At 51.3% G+C, this 10,847-nt stretch overlaps 1 protein-coding gene across 4 annotated transcripts in view; it reads left to right on the forward strand.

Moving 5' to 3' along the window:
- The window catches only part of LOC103671874 (two pore calcium channel protein 1-like), a 52,084-nt gene extending 41,693 nt beyond the window's left edge, over positions 1 to 10,391 (forward strand). For all 4 annotated transcript variants that reach the window (XM_040623181.1, XM_040623180.1, XM_040623182.1 and 1 more), the window contains 10 exons: positions 171 to 315; positions 1,733 to 1,918; positions 2,944 to 3,008; positions 3,785 to 3,872; positions 4,422 to 4,491; positions 6,353 to 6,572; positions 6,719 to 6,809; positions 8,539 to 8,652; positions 8,871 to 8,995; positions 9,769 to 10,391. In XM_040623181.1, the coding sequence (XP_040479115.1) occupies positions 171 to 315; positions 1,733 to 1,918; positions 2,944 to 3,008; positions 3,785 to 3,872; positions 4,422 to 4,491; positions 6,353 to 6,572; positions 6,719 to 6,809; positions 8,539 to 8,652; positions 8,871 to 8,995; positions 9,769 to 9,914 (1,250 nt within the window). In that variant the 3' untranslated portion in view covers positions 9,915 to 10,391. The remainder of the gene's footprint in view (positions 1 to 170; positions 316 to 1,732; positions 1,919 to 2,943; positions 3,009 to 3,784; positions 3,873 to 4,421; positions 4,492 to 6,352; positions 6,573 to 6,718; positions 6,810 to 8,538; positions 8,653 to 8,870; positions 8,996 to 9,768) is intronic.
- The last annotated feature ends 456 nt before the right edge of the window (positions 10,392 to 10,847 follow it).

A 10,847-nucleotide genomic window follows, 5' to 3' on the forward strand; every position in this document is an offset into this window, starting at 1 on the left:
ACCTGTTTCTGTAAATGAAGTTTTATCGGAACAGAGCCATGCTCATTCATTTATGTATTATTTGTGACTGTTTTCATGCTATACCGGCAGAACTGAGTAGTTAAAATTGAGATCGTGTGGCCTACAAAGCCTAACATATTTACTGTGGGATCAACTTTTTTCCATTGCAGACAAAATGAACTTTATCCGCTTGGCTGACCTCCTCAACATTCAGGTGGTCACCATCAACATCAAGAGACACCCACTGGAAGACTGGATGCCTCGGGTATACCAGTCGTCTGCAAGCCTCTTGGTCCAGAGGATGGTTCGGCACAGGCATGTGAGATGGGGCCGGTTTTTTCTCAAGTTGCTTTAAAAATAGAGGAGTTTGCAAATGCTGTCTGGACTGAATATGTTTCATTATTGAATCTATAAATCAGCCCCTTGCTTGCTGCTTTTGGTCCCTTCGGGAGGCTTGTAAAATGTGCTTTGTGTGACCTTAACCAAAAGGACAGGCTTCTCGATTATGCTTCCTTCTGGCCCTATTTCCTGAGATGCTCAAAGGCCACAGACTGGATGTGCTCTCTCAGATCAGAAGGTTCCAGCCCCATCCAAGTCATTAGGAGGTTGATTTCACATATGGCACTCTGACTTTGTAAAGTCTGTGGTTAAAAACTCATGAATTTGAGTCATCAGAATGGTTGGTAAGAAGGCCAGTTAATTCTCTTATTCTCAAGTAAGTGGACTCCAGAAAGAATCATTTGTTCTGGTTGGAGATCTTTGGTTTCGTCTGTGTGGCCTGGAGTGCCCCTAACCTTAATGGCTTATCCTCTTGCTGTCCTTGAATTTAGTGCTTCTTGGAAGAGAATGGTTCAGAAGTCCCAGAAAGTGGCTCAGCCTGTGGTGTGGGCACACCGTATTCGCTGCCCATATTTGATATTTATCAAAGCCCTACATGTAAAGGCTTCTTCCCATTAATCCCAGCCTTGAATCACTGATGTGTTTCATGTGCTGCATGTCTGTATGTCCGCATGTGGCATCCAGGGTCCTAGTCTACAGCCTCCAGGAGAACAGTGAGGTAGGATCCCCTCCTGTCTTCCCGGGGCCATGCCCAGGGTCGGCCCGGGGTTCTCCGAGCACAGGAGACAGGTACCTGAGCAGAGCAGCCTGCTCTGTAATTGCAAAGTTGGGTCAGAGCCCAGCTCTGATACTTTTTCACCCATCCCACCCCAGACTTGGTGAGAAGGATGGACATGTCAGTCCCCTGGATGGCTTGTGTGCATTAGGGGTGCAGAGGTTTTCAGAAGCTTTCTTAGTTAGGATGTTAATTTTCTAGGGACAAGTAGTAGAGGCATCATGATCCCATGCTAAGCCCTAAACCTTCTCATTGCCCCGTTTCTGCCCAAGCTTTCATTGGACCAAGGTCCTGTGCCCCCAGAAGGGGACCTGGGAAAACCACGCCTCTATTCCCCACCCCTGCCCCCTGGTCACCGAGTCTTCATTTTCTCCTAGGCCAGAAGGACTGCACCAGTATCGGGGGGAGGCAGGTGAATTTCAGAACCCTGGCCGTGCTGGAACCTTTACTTACTTGAGTCTTGAGTGTGCATGTGTGTGCGCGTGTTGGCGGGATGGGGCTTGGGGGTATCTCATAACCATCACATTGTCGGGAACATATAGCCCTATAAGGCTCTGAACTTGCTCCTCTCACTGAAATGTGGGATGACAGGATCTCTTCTTTTTTCCCTCATGGCAGGATTTTTGTCTGGGTTTATGATGTCATCATTCTAATAAATGCCATATTCATCGCTCTGGATGAGAAAAACCCCTTCATCTCCTACGCAGAGTGGCTTTTCCTTTCTCTATATATTATTGAAATTCTCCTGAAACTGTATACATATGAGCCCAGAGCCTATTTTGGCAGGAAACAGTTCTGGAACTGGTGAGCATGTGTGTTCTGGGGAGGGGGAGGGGCAGAGACCACGCGCAAAGAGAGGGGGTTTTCTGTCAGTTTGGGGAGTCTTGTAGTTTTCCCAAGCTCCAGCTGCCTAATTTTGGGGCATCTTATCATGAAATCTTGGGGGTGTGGGAACATCTCGGTCAGATGAAGCTGTTATTTTATGATGTCAGTTTGAACTGACTCTAGATAAAATTAGAATCACAGATCATGGCATCCTGGGTTTGGAAAGGATCTTAGAACATCATACCCGATGAGGCCCTTCCATAGCTCCCTCAGCCCACTCCCTAGTCTTTTTATCAGAGAACTTGGCATGTGTATGCCTGGACAAGGAGATTGTTAAGAAGCTCTTTCCTACACAGATGTGTCACCTGTGGCCTCTTTCTTCTCCAGGCCAGGTACCTCCTGGTCTCGAACCATCACCCCCATGGTGCAGACCATCTCAAATGCCACTGCATGTTAGGAATTGAGGGACATAAAGACACAGGGCACACACACGCCTGTCTTGTGTAATGCGCAGCTTGCCAGGGTTGAATCTCTGTGATCATTGCTCTTGGTGCCAGGAAACTCACTAGGATGCACATGTGGCCAAAGGGGAACTAGCTGGTCTTGTCCATTGCTTTGGCACTGTTGTCAGAAAGAGAAGCAATGCTATGATGGATATCCCCTTTAATTAAAAAGTTACAACGGACTTAGTAAAGTTAATACCAAGACAGATTATACTGTATATGCTGAAAATGTGCCGAAGTATTCTTTCAAGGATATAGTTATTTTGGAAGACAAAGTGATAAGAATTGGCTGATGGCTACACATTCCCTCGGGTGGTTCACTGGTGCGGCCAGTGAATGATCGCTGGATCATTCAACTGCAGTGTTTCTGCTTCGTCTCTGTTGTTCTAGAAGTTAGGGAAATCAGTTTCATGGCTGGTTCATTGCTTTGCGTAAGATACTGGATTCGAAGTCTTCTCGGGTCAGTTGTATCCTTCACCAACTTTGCTTCTGCTCTGTTAGGTTTGATACGCTGATCATCATCGCGGCTCTGGTGGCCACTGTGGCCAACACCACCATTCAGTCAGGTCAGTGCTGGGCTCTGGGCTTCGCCATCTTTGTAGAACTTCCGCTGTGTGCCAGTAAGGTGTTTGGGATGGGGCGGTGGACACACAAGAGAATGAGTAGCAGTATTTCATGCTCCGGAGAGCACTGGTAGCTTTAGCTGTATTTTAGGGATGGCGTTTGTATGCATCCTTCACACCAGATACTGACCTGGTCATCTCCTCTCCAAAACTGACCTCAGTCTCATGGTTTAACCTCCACGCCTTTGACCTCGTGCCCATCTTGCCCACCCCCAGGGCTCTAGCCGCAGCTGGAGCTCTGCCTGGTCCCTGGCCCACTGCCGCCTTGTGTCGGCCTCCCCTGGCTGCACCTGCATCTCCCACCACCACGCGCACTCCCTCCTGCAGACAGCAGAGGGCGGTGTTTAGACATAGTGCCGCTTCTTAACGGGACTCTACGAGAGGAATGTTGGGGAAGGAAGGGCTTGTAGAAATGTGTTCTGTAGAACCGCATCCGCAGTCATTTCTTTAAGACGGCCTGAAGTCTACACCGACTCTCAGGATTCTCTAGCTCTGGGGGTGGCAGAGACGCGTGGGGTGGCTCGGCTTTGCTGGGGGACTGAGGGAGTCGAGGCGGCACTTGCTTCCTCGCTGCTCGGAGCCACTGTCCGGCTTTGGAGGTGAAGCCGCATCTCTCCCCTGAACCCCCAGAGTCTCCGACCTCATTGACTAGGAGGGCCGGGCCAGAGGCACTCACGAAACGGAATGTTAAATGTGCGTTTGTTTTGGTTTTTTTCTAGCAAGGAAATACAACAGTCAGCAGATACTGGATATCGTCTTGATACTGAGGATCCTGCGGCTCTTACGGATCATTGTCAGCATTCAGAGGTAGAGGGAGTGGCGTGCCGTCGGGTGGCTCCCACCCTGGAGCCTGCCGGAAACCGCTCCTGCCCGAGAACGACCAGCACACCCCTCTGGGAGCCCCGAAGTTCCTCGCACGGAGGACCTGGCGCGCTCTGGGGGGGGGGGGCAGGGAGGGAAGCCTGCGAGGATGGCGAAGAGCACTCGCATGGCAGCTCCCCGAGGGCAGGGCTTCTGTCCATCTCTGTCGTCCCCGTGACCCCTTCCCTCACCGTGCGTGCTGTGTGTGGCTGCACAGTGGTGGCCGTGGTGGCCGCCAACCGTTGTGAAATTCCTCCCACCATCCTGATATAGGGGCTTTTATTATCCTTTGGTCATCAGTGATGACAGTGAAGCTCAGAGAGGTTGAATGACTCCCCAGTGGTGCACAGCTTAAAAGGCAGATTCCTGACAGTGTGTGAAGAACAGGTCCAGGCCCCGGGGGAGGGGATATTAAACCGCAGCTGCTGGTGTGGGGTCAGTTTATCTCACGGTTTCCCTTCTGCCTTGTGTGCTGGAAACCTTGTCTCATCCTAGATTCCGGCTCATCGTAACCACCTTAATTAACATTGGTCCCACGATACTGACGTTCGGTGGACTCGTCTTGGTAAGTGGCTTGTTCTCGTGGCTATTTTACGTGAAATAAGTGGTAAGATGTCCATTCTCGGCAACTCTCGATAAGCCTTGTTTGAAGTGAGGAAAAGAAAGGGAGATTAAGTGAGCCTCGCTGGTTTCTTGTCGTCCGTTTTAGAAATACGCAGTGTCTGGAAACCCTGGGCGTGTACCAGTTAAGGTACACTGGCTACTGGGGGAGACACCAGAACTTCAGTGGGTTAACTCAGTCATGGTTTCCTTGTCACCCACGGTCGAGGTGGGGGTGCCTGGCTAGCAGATGCTTCTCGGGGGTGTAGGCTCCTTCTGGCTCATGGCTGTGAGCCTTCAGATCCTTCTTTGTTCTGCTTGTGGTTAAAGCCCACCTGCTCCCCGGACCCCAGTGGTGAGAACACAGCCACCCAGGGCTGCAGGGGGGGTGGCGCCTCCAGACCACCATTATTAAAAGTTTCTTGTTACTCTTCCAAAATATCTCTATGTATACAACAGGTATATCCCAGACATGCCCGTATGTATCTGGTTTATTGTTTAGTCAGATGGAAGAATCCACACAAAATGTTGCAGAACTTTCTTCCACCTGATGTCTTTGTCATATGTCCTGGAGGACACATGCACTGTGTCGGCCCTGCTGTGATTAAAAGTGTCCCACGGGGACACCTGAGTGGCTCAGTTGGTTAAGCGTCTGCCTTCGGCTTGGGTTGTGATCCCAGGCTCCCTGCTTTGGGCTCCTTGCACAGACCACCAGGTGCTCTCATCTTTTTGCCGTCACAAGTGACGTGGGGAGGGCCGGCCTTGTACCTGCATCTTCGTGCTTCCGTTCCCACCGGGTGTATTCCTAGGCTTAGCGCTGCTAGGTCACAGGGGAAATGTGTTCACACCTTGGGTGGAAGGTGGCACGTGGCCTTCCAAATGCACGCTCCCTGCGCATCCCACACGACAGTGTGTCACAGCCAGTCTCTCTGCCCCCTAGCAGCTGAGGTTTATGAACCGTTGCCCTGTCCTCCAGTCTGACAGGGGAGAGAATGGCACTGTGTTGCTCTGACGTGTGTTTCTGTCGTGTTTCATGTGGCTAGTGTCTTCTCCATGTTCTTTTGGGCACTTTCCCTTATTTTTCGGTAAACAGAGTGTTCATATCCCTGGTCCATTCTTCTGTTCGTTTTTAAACATGATTTGCAGGAGTGTTTTGCCAGTTAAGAAAATAGGCTGTTAGTAAGTTGTTTACAGTAGAATTGCTTTTCCTTCTGTGTCACTTGTTTTTTGTTTTTTGAGGGTTTTTTTTCCTACCTAAAGGATTTTTGTTGTATATTTTGGGGGCTTTGTAAAAATTTAAATTAATTATATAGTCCTATCTCCTAACCTTTTATTTTATAGATTATTTTATAATCTTTTATAGTCATGCTTAGTGGAGCCTTTTCCTACTCAATTTTTTCCCCCCAATTCCTTCATGGTTTGTTTTTTTTACCTTTGACCCTATGGAATTTATTTTCCTATAAAAAACAGGGTAAAGATACGACTTTATTATTTTCTCCTAGAGGACCAACCGCTGCTTATTGAGTATTTAAGCCACTAACTTGCCTACTTGCCCAGCAGCTCTGTTCTTGACTTTGTAAGCCCACAGGACAGGTTGCAGTGTGGTCCCGCTGGCCGTGTCCTCTGTCCCTCTGCGCCCACCCGCCCCACCCTGACACTGCCTGGGTCTGGGTTGGGGAGGGCAGCCACCCCGGAGTCAGAGTAGCATCCCTTTCTGCCGGGCGACCCATGTCCGCGGTCCTCCGGCCTGGCCTTCCCGCTCCCGGCCCCACGATGTGCTGCTGCAGCCCCGTGCTCCCCCTGCTGACCAGGGCCGCCCATCACAGGTGGTCTACTACGTGTTTGCTATCATCGGGATGGAAGCATTCCACGGCAAAGTCCAGTTCTTCGACCCGAATTTCACCACCCCCAACGCTCTGGTGTGTGGGAACCCAGCCCTGAAAGACTCAGCGTTTGCCCGAGAGAGGTACTGCAAGAACAACTTCAACGACCTGGCCTCCTCGTTCATCGTGCTGATGGAGCTCACAGTGGTTAACCAGTGGCACGATATCCTTTCCGAGAAGGCGTCCGACCCCAGGGCTGCCTGCTCCCTGGGGTGGGGCGAGGGGGAGGGGCGCGCAGAGGAACTTCCAGGAGCCTCCAGGGCACCTGCCGAGCTCCCCGAAGGTTTGGTTCCTTAGCTGCCTGCTTACTCCTCGCAGGCGGCTTTGCCCTCGTGACTCACCAGGCGGCAAAGCTGTACTTCATCGGCTTCCACGTCGTGGTCGTCATTCTCATCGTGAAGTGAGTTGCCTCCTGCCCCGCTGGCAAGTCCACGTTTCCCTTGTTCCCGCCACCTGGTGTGCACTGCGGGTAGGCACTGCAGGGAGGAGTCTGACCTGTGTTCACACTGGTGGTCATTGCCCGTGCCGTGCGCATCTGTGTTAGAGTACGCGTCTCCTAGTCTCGTAAGTTGTTTGGGTCAGAAGGACCGTGGGGTCCCGGCCAGTCTCCTTCCCCTTTCCCACCCAGACCGAATCCCTTGAGAGCATCCCTGGGAATACCATTCACCCTCTGCTTAAATCCAGCCATCTGCTCGCTTCTCAGAGCCTCAGAGTCGGTTCCCTACTTGTCCCACTCCAGTCCTTTCCTGTCCTTGCACAGGTAGGATAGAACTGTGTCCATGGTCTGTCCTGGCGCCTCTTCCAGGAGAGACCTCAGTCACTGAGAGCCGCTGTGACGTCCCACCACCTGAAAGGGCTTCTGTTCCAGCATTAGAGTTTCTGGTTCTTGCTCCTCAGCTCCTCATGGGACTTGAGCCCGAGTCCCCTTGATGGCTGGAATGTTCTTCCCGAGAGGTTTTCTGGTTGTCATACCCTCTCACAGCCTGGGGCCAGCCGTTCTTCGGGTAGCAGCCCAGCACATGTGCCTTCCTTGTCACCCTGGGCCCGCGTTGGCCAGCTGACTTTGGCTCCAGAATGACTCAAGAATCCTGGCCGAGGGAGGGGAGGGGAAGAGAGCTCACGGGCAGCTCCAATCAGGCCTGCTTGTCCTTACACAGCCTGAATGGAAGACGTAGAGGCAACAAGAGAGAAACGTCACTCTGGGTGGCTCCTACAGAGGTTGCCGGAGTGCTGGGACCAGCAGGGGTGGGGGCATTTCTGCCACTCTCCTCTCAGAAGCAGGCAGGGGTGTGGGATCCCTGGGCTCCATCATCATCGCTGTTACATCAGAAACGGTGAAGGGTCTGAGGTCTTCCGTACTTGCCAGCTAGTGGTTAGTCTGTGTGCATATGCCCCGTTTAGACACCGACAGAAAGCATGGCACCTTGGGTCAGAGACAAAGACAGTTTACTTGTGGTGGAAGCGGCTTCAGAGCAATACTTTGTGTCAGTTCCCCAAACCTTCGAACCTTCGTCCCCACTGAGCAGTGTGGCGAGCACCAGCCGGAGTGGGAGTGCTGGAGGGAACCCACAAGGAGGAAACTGATCTTATAGACGGCTGCTGGGGCCTGTCCGTCCTCCCCTCTGGCGGTGGGGGGACTTTAGTTTCACCTGGAATGTAAGCAGATCTCCAGGGAGGGCAAGGTGAGCTTTTTATCTTTGTCATCCTGGACTGTGTCTGGGGGGAGACATCGCTGAGCTTTACATCTTGGGATGTCTCCAGAGACAAACATCCCTAAGCTGGCCCTCCGTGCCTTTGCTCAGACCGCCCAGGCTCAGCAGAAACTTGAGATATTCACGGAGAACTGTTTACCAACAATTATTTGGCTTAAGCTTCCTCTACAAAGAAACTATATTTTCTTTTTAATATTTACTGTTTAAATAGGTTGTAAAAGGAGAATGATTTTTCCAAAGGAATGAAAGTTTTGTCCAGTCCTTGAGAGGCGTTGTGTCTGTCATTTCTCCGTTCCCCGTCGTGTTGTCTTTGCCACGATAGGCTGCCTTCTTATTTAGGCTCAGACACTCTTTGGAACCAGGATTTCCTGTCGCCTAGACCACGGCTCACCCCCTCTACCTCTCACTCTTTCTCAGTATTTTCATAGCGTTCATCTTGGAGGCGTTTTTTGTGGCATACTCCCTAGAAAAAAGTGAAGTCGAAACTGCTATCGAGAAGAAGATTCAAGAGCTTGGAGTGGGAATCCAAGAGTGAGTAGTGTGTTCCCCCTGGTGTCGCTCACAGACTTCGGAAGAGGACGTGCCCCGTGGCATCCAGCATGGGCCTGTGTGCCAGTTCTCAGGGACCCTCACTGACCAGAGGAGAGCCCTGGATGTGGCTGGACGGTGACACGGGGCCATGGCTGGGAGGACACGTGAGCTACTCAGCTGAGGGACTTGACCCTGTTCATGTCTCTTCTTCCTTGAAGAGAGGAAATGCAGGATGGGAAGCTTGTTGATAACATGGATGCCAAGGATGGTGGCTTTAGTGGAGACAATGGAGACAACAAAAGGAAGGCCTTGAAAGGACTGTACTTCAGAATTGCATCAAAAAGTAAGATTTAACCCAATGCAAAACTTCTTCCAAACCATGCTCCTCACTGCAGCCAGTGAGATGTTTCTAGAATGCAAATCTGACCTTCAGTGGCTTTAGAATAAAGACAGGGGCCTGCCGTGGCCTCTACAGCCCGTCTGCCTGCTTTCTCTCTTTCTCAAGCTCTCCTCTTTCCCACTGTGACCTGCCATGCCGGCTGCATGCCATTTGTCACTGAGTGACAGTTTGGTCACCATCGATCTTCCTTATAGACTTGAAGCTCCGTGTGTGCTGGGCCCTGTCTTTTTGCCTTCGTGGTATCCCCAGGGCCTCACTCTGTGCCCAGGGCATGGGGGCCTTTCACAACTAGGTCCTTGATCACTTTGTTCTCCATGAATCAGCAGTTGGCTGAGTAACCCAGAGCTACCCGAATGTCACTTTGGGCTTTGGCCGGGGCGCCTGCACTAAACTCAGAATGAGGAGCACAGCATAAATCACAGGAGCCATGGCATGAGCAGGGAAGGGAAGACCTCCTCCATCCTCCAGGGAAGACCTGCTCCTCGGTCTCTAGAGCCCTGCATGGCGGTGGAGCTCCATGGAGCCCGCCCCAGCAGAGACGAGTGATTCTTTTCTGACTTCATCCTTTCTCTCAAAGACTGTCTGGCTAGCCACGCTTGGAGCTCTGTCTTTGACTCAGGGGCCATCCTTCCAGAAAGGCTAGCTCTGCCCGGGCTGGATGCTCCCCTCTGACCGCAACACATGCGAGTTCCGCGTGCCCTTCTCCCTCCTCCTAGAGTACCGGACCGTGGACGCCCTGCTGCAGCAGATGTTCGAGTCCGAAATTGCTCCAGAGGATGAAGGCCCTTCCTTGGACGAGATTCTGAACTTCTCAGCCGGTGACGTATATCCCAAGAATCCCAATTTTGAAAACAGTGCGTGATTCTGGACTGGAAGGGGCACACCTGGAAACCACGCTAAGCTGCCATCGCGTCTTGCGTGTGCTGTCTGGAGGTGGTTTTTCCAGCCCGAGTTGTCTCTGGGCCCTGACCAGCCCGCGCAGCGGCCCTGTGGTCAGTGGAAGGGTGTGGGGAGGCAGCCTCTGTGTGCCCCGCCCGGGGTGCTTCTGGGGTCTGGTCAGAGCAGTGAGGAGGGGAAATCTGTGAGGAGATGACGAGGCGCACTTATCATACCCGTGTACCCATGTGTGTGAAGTCCTTTCAGTGGGGACGTGAAAGCTTCCACTTACTGTCATGTGGTATTTTGCTACTCTGTTAAATCCTGTGCTGCAGTGTTATGTGAATGACTTTTGAATATTTAAATATGGTAAAGGAATATATCTAGTATAGCAGCTCTTCGAGGGGTGTTTCTTCAAAATGAAGGAAAACATGAAGGTGAAAATAAAATTCTGTCACAATTGCTTCTTTTTCTGGGGAAGGCTCTCAAAGCTTCTTTAATTAAATTACAATGATAGCAGGAGTCTGAGTAAGTTGCTCTCCAAGGTCATTTTCCCCAGCTGGAAATCTCCCAATGCAGTGACACGCTCCTTCTGGGAAATTAAAATTATTTCATAAACAAAATTTTTAATTGTGGAAAATATTCATAACATTAAAGTCACCATCGTAACCAATTCTAAGCGTATAGTTCAGTCATTTTAAGGACATTCGTATTGTGCAACAGAGCTCCAGAACCTTTCATCATCCCAAATGGAACTGTAACCGGTCAACAGTCACTGCCCGTCCCCTCCTCCCCCAGGCCCTGGCAGGCACCGTTCTACCTTCCGTCTCTATGAAGCTGACTGCGGTACCTCGCGATGGCATTTTGAGCAAGTTGTCTGGGTATAACTCCTCGTCGTTCTGTACCTCCTCACGGGCCA

The sequence above is a fragment of the Ursus maritimus genome, unplaced genomic scaffold, assembly GCF_017311325.1.
Source record: "Ursus maritimus isolate PB19 unplaced genomic scaffold, ASM1731132v1 scaffold_6, whole genome shotgun sequence".
NCBI lineage: Eukaryota > Metazoa > Chordata > Mammalia > Carnivora > Ursidae > Ursus > Ursus maritimus.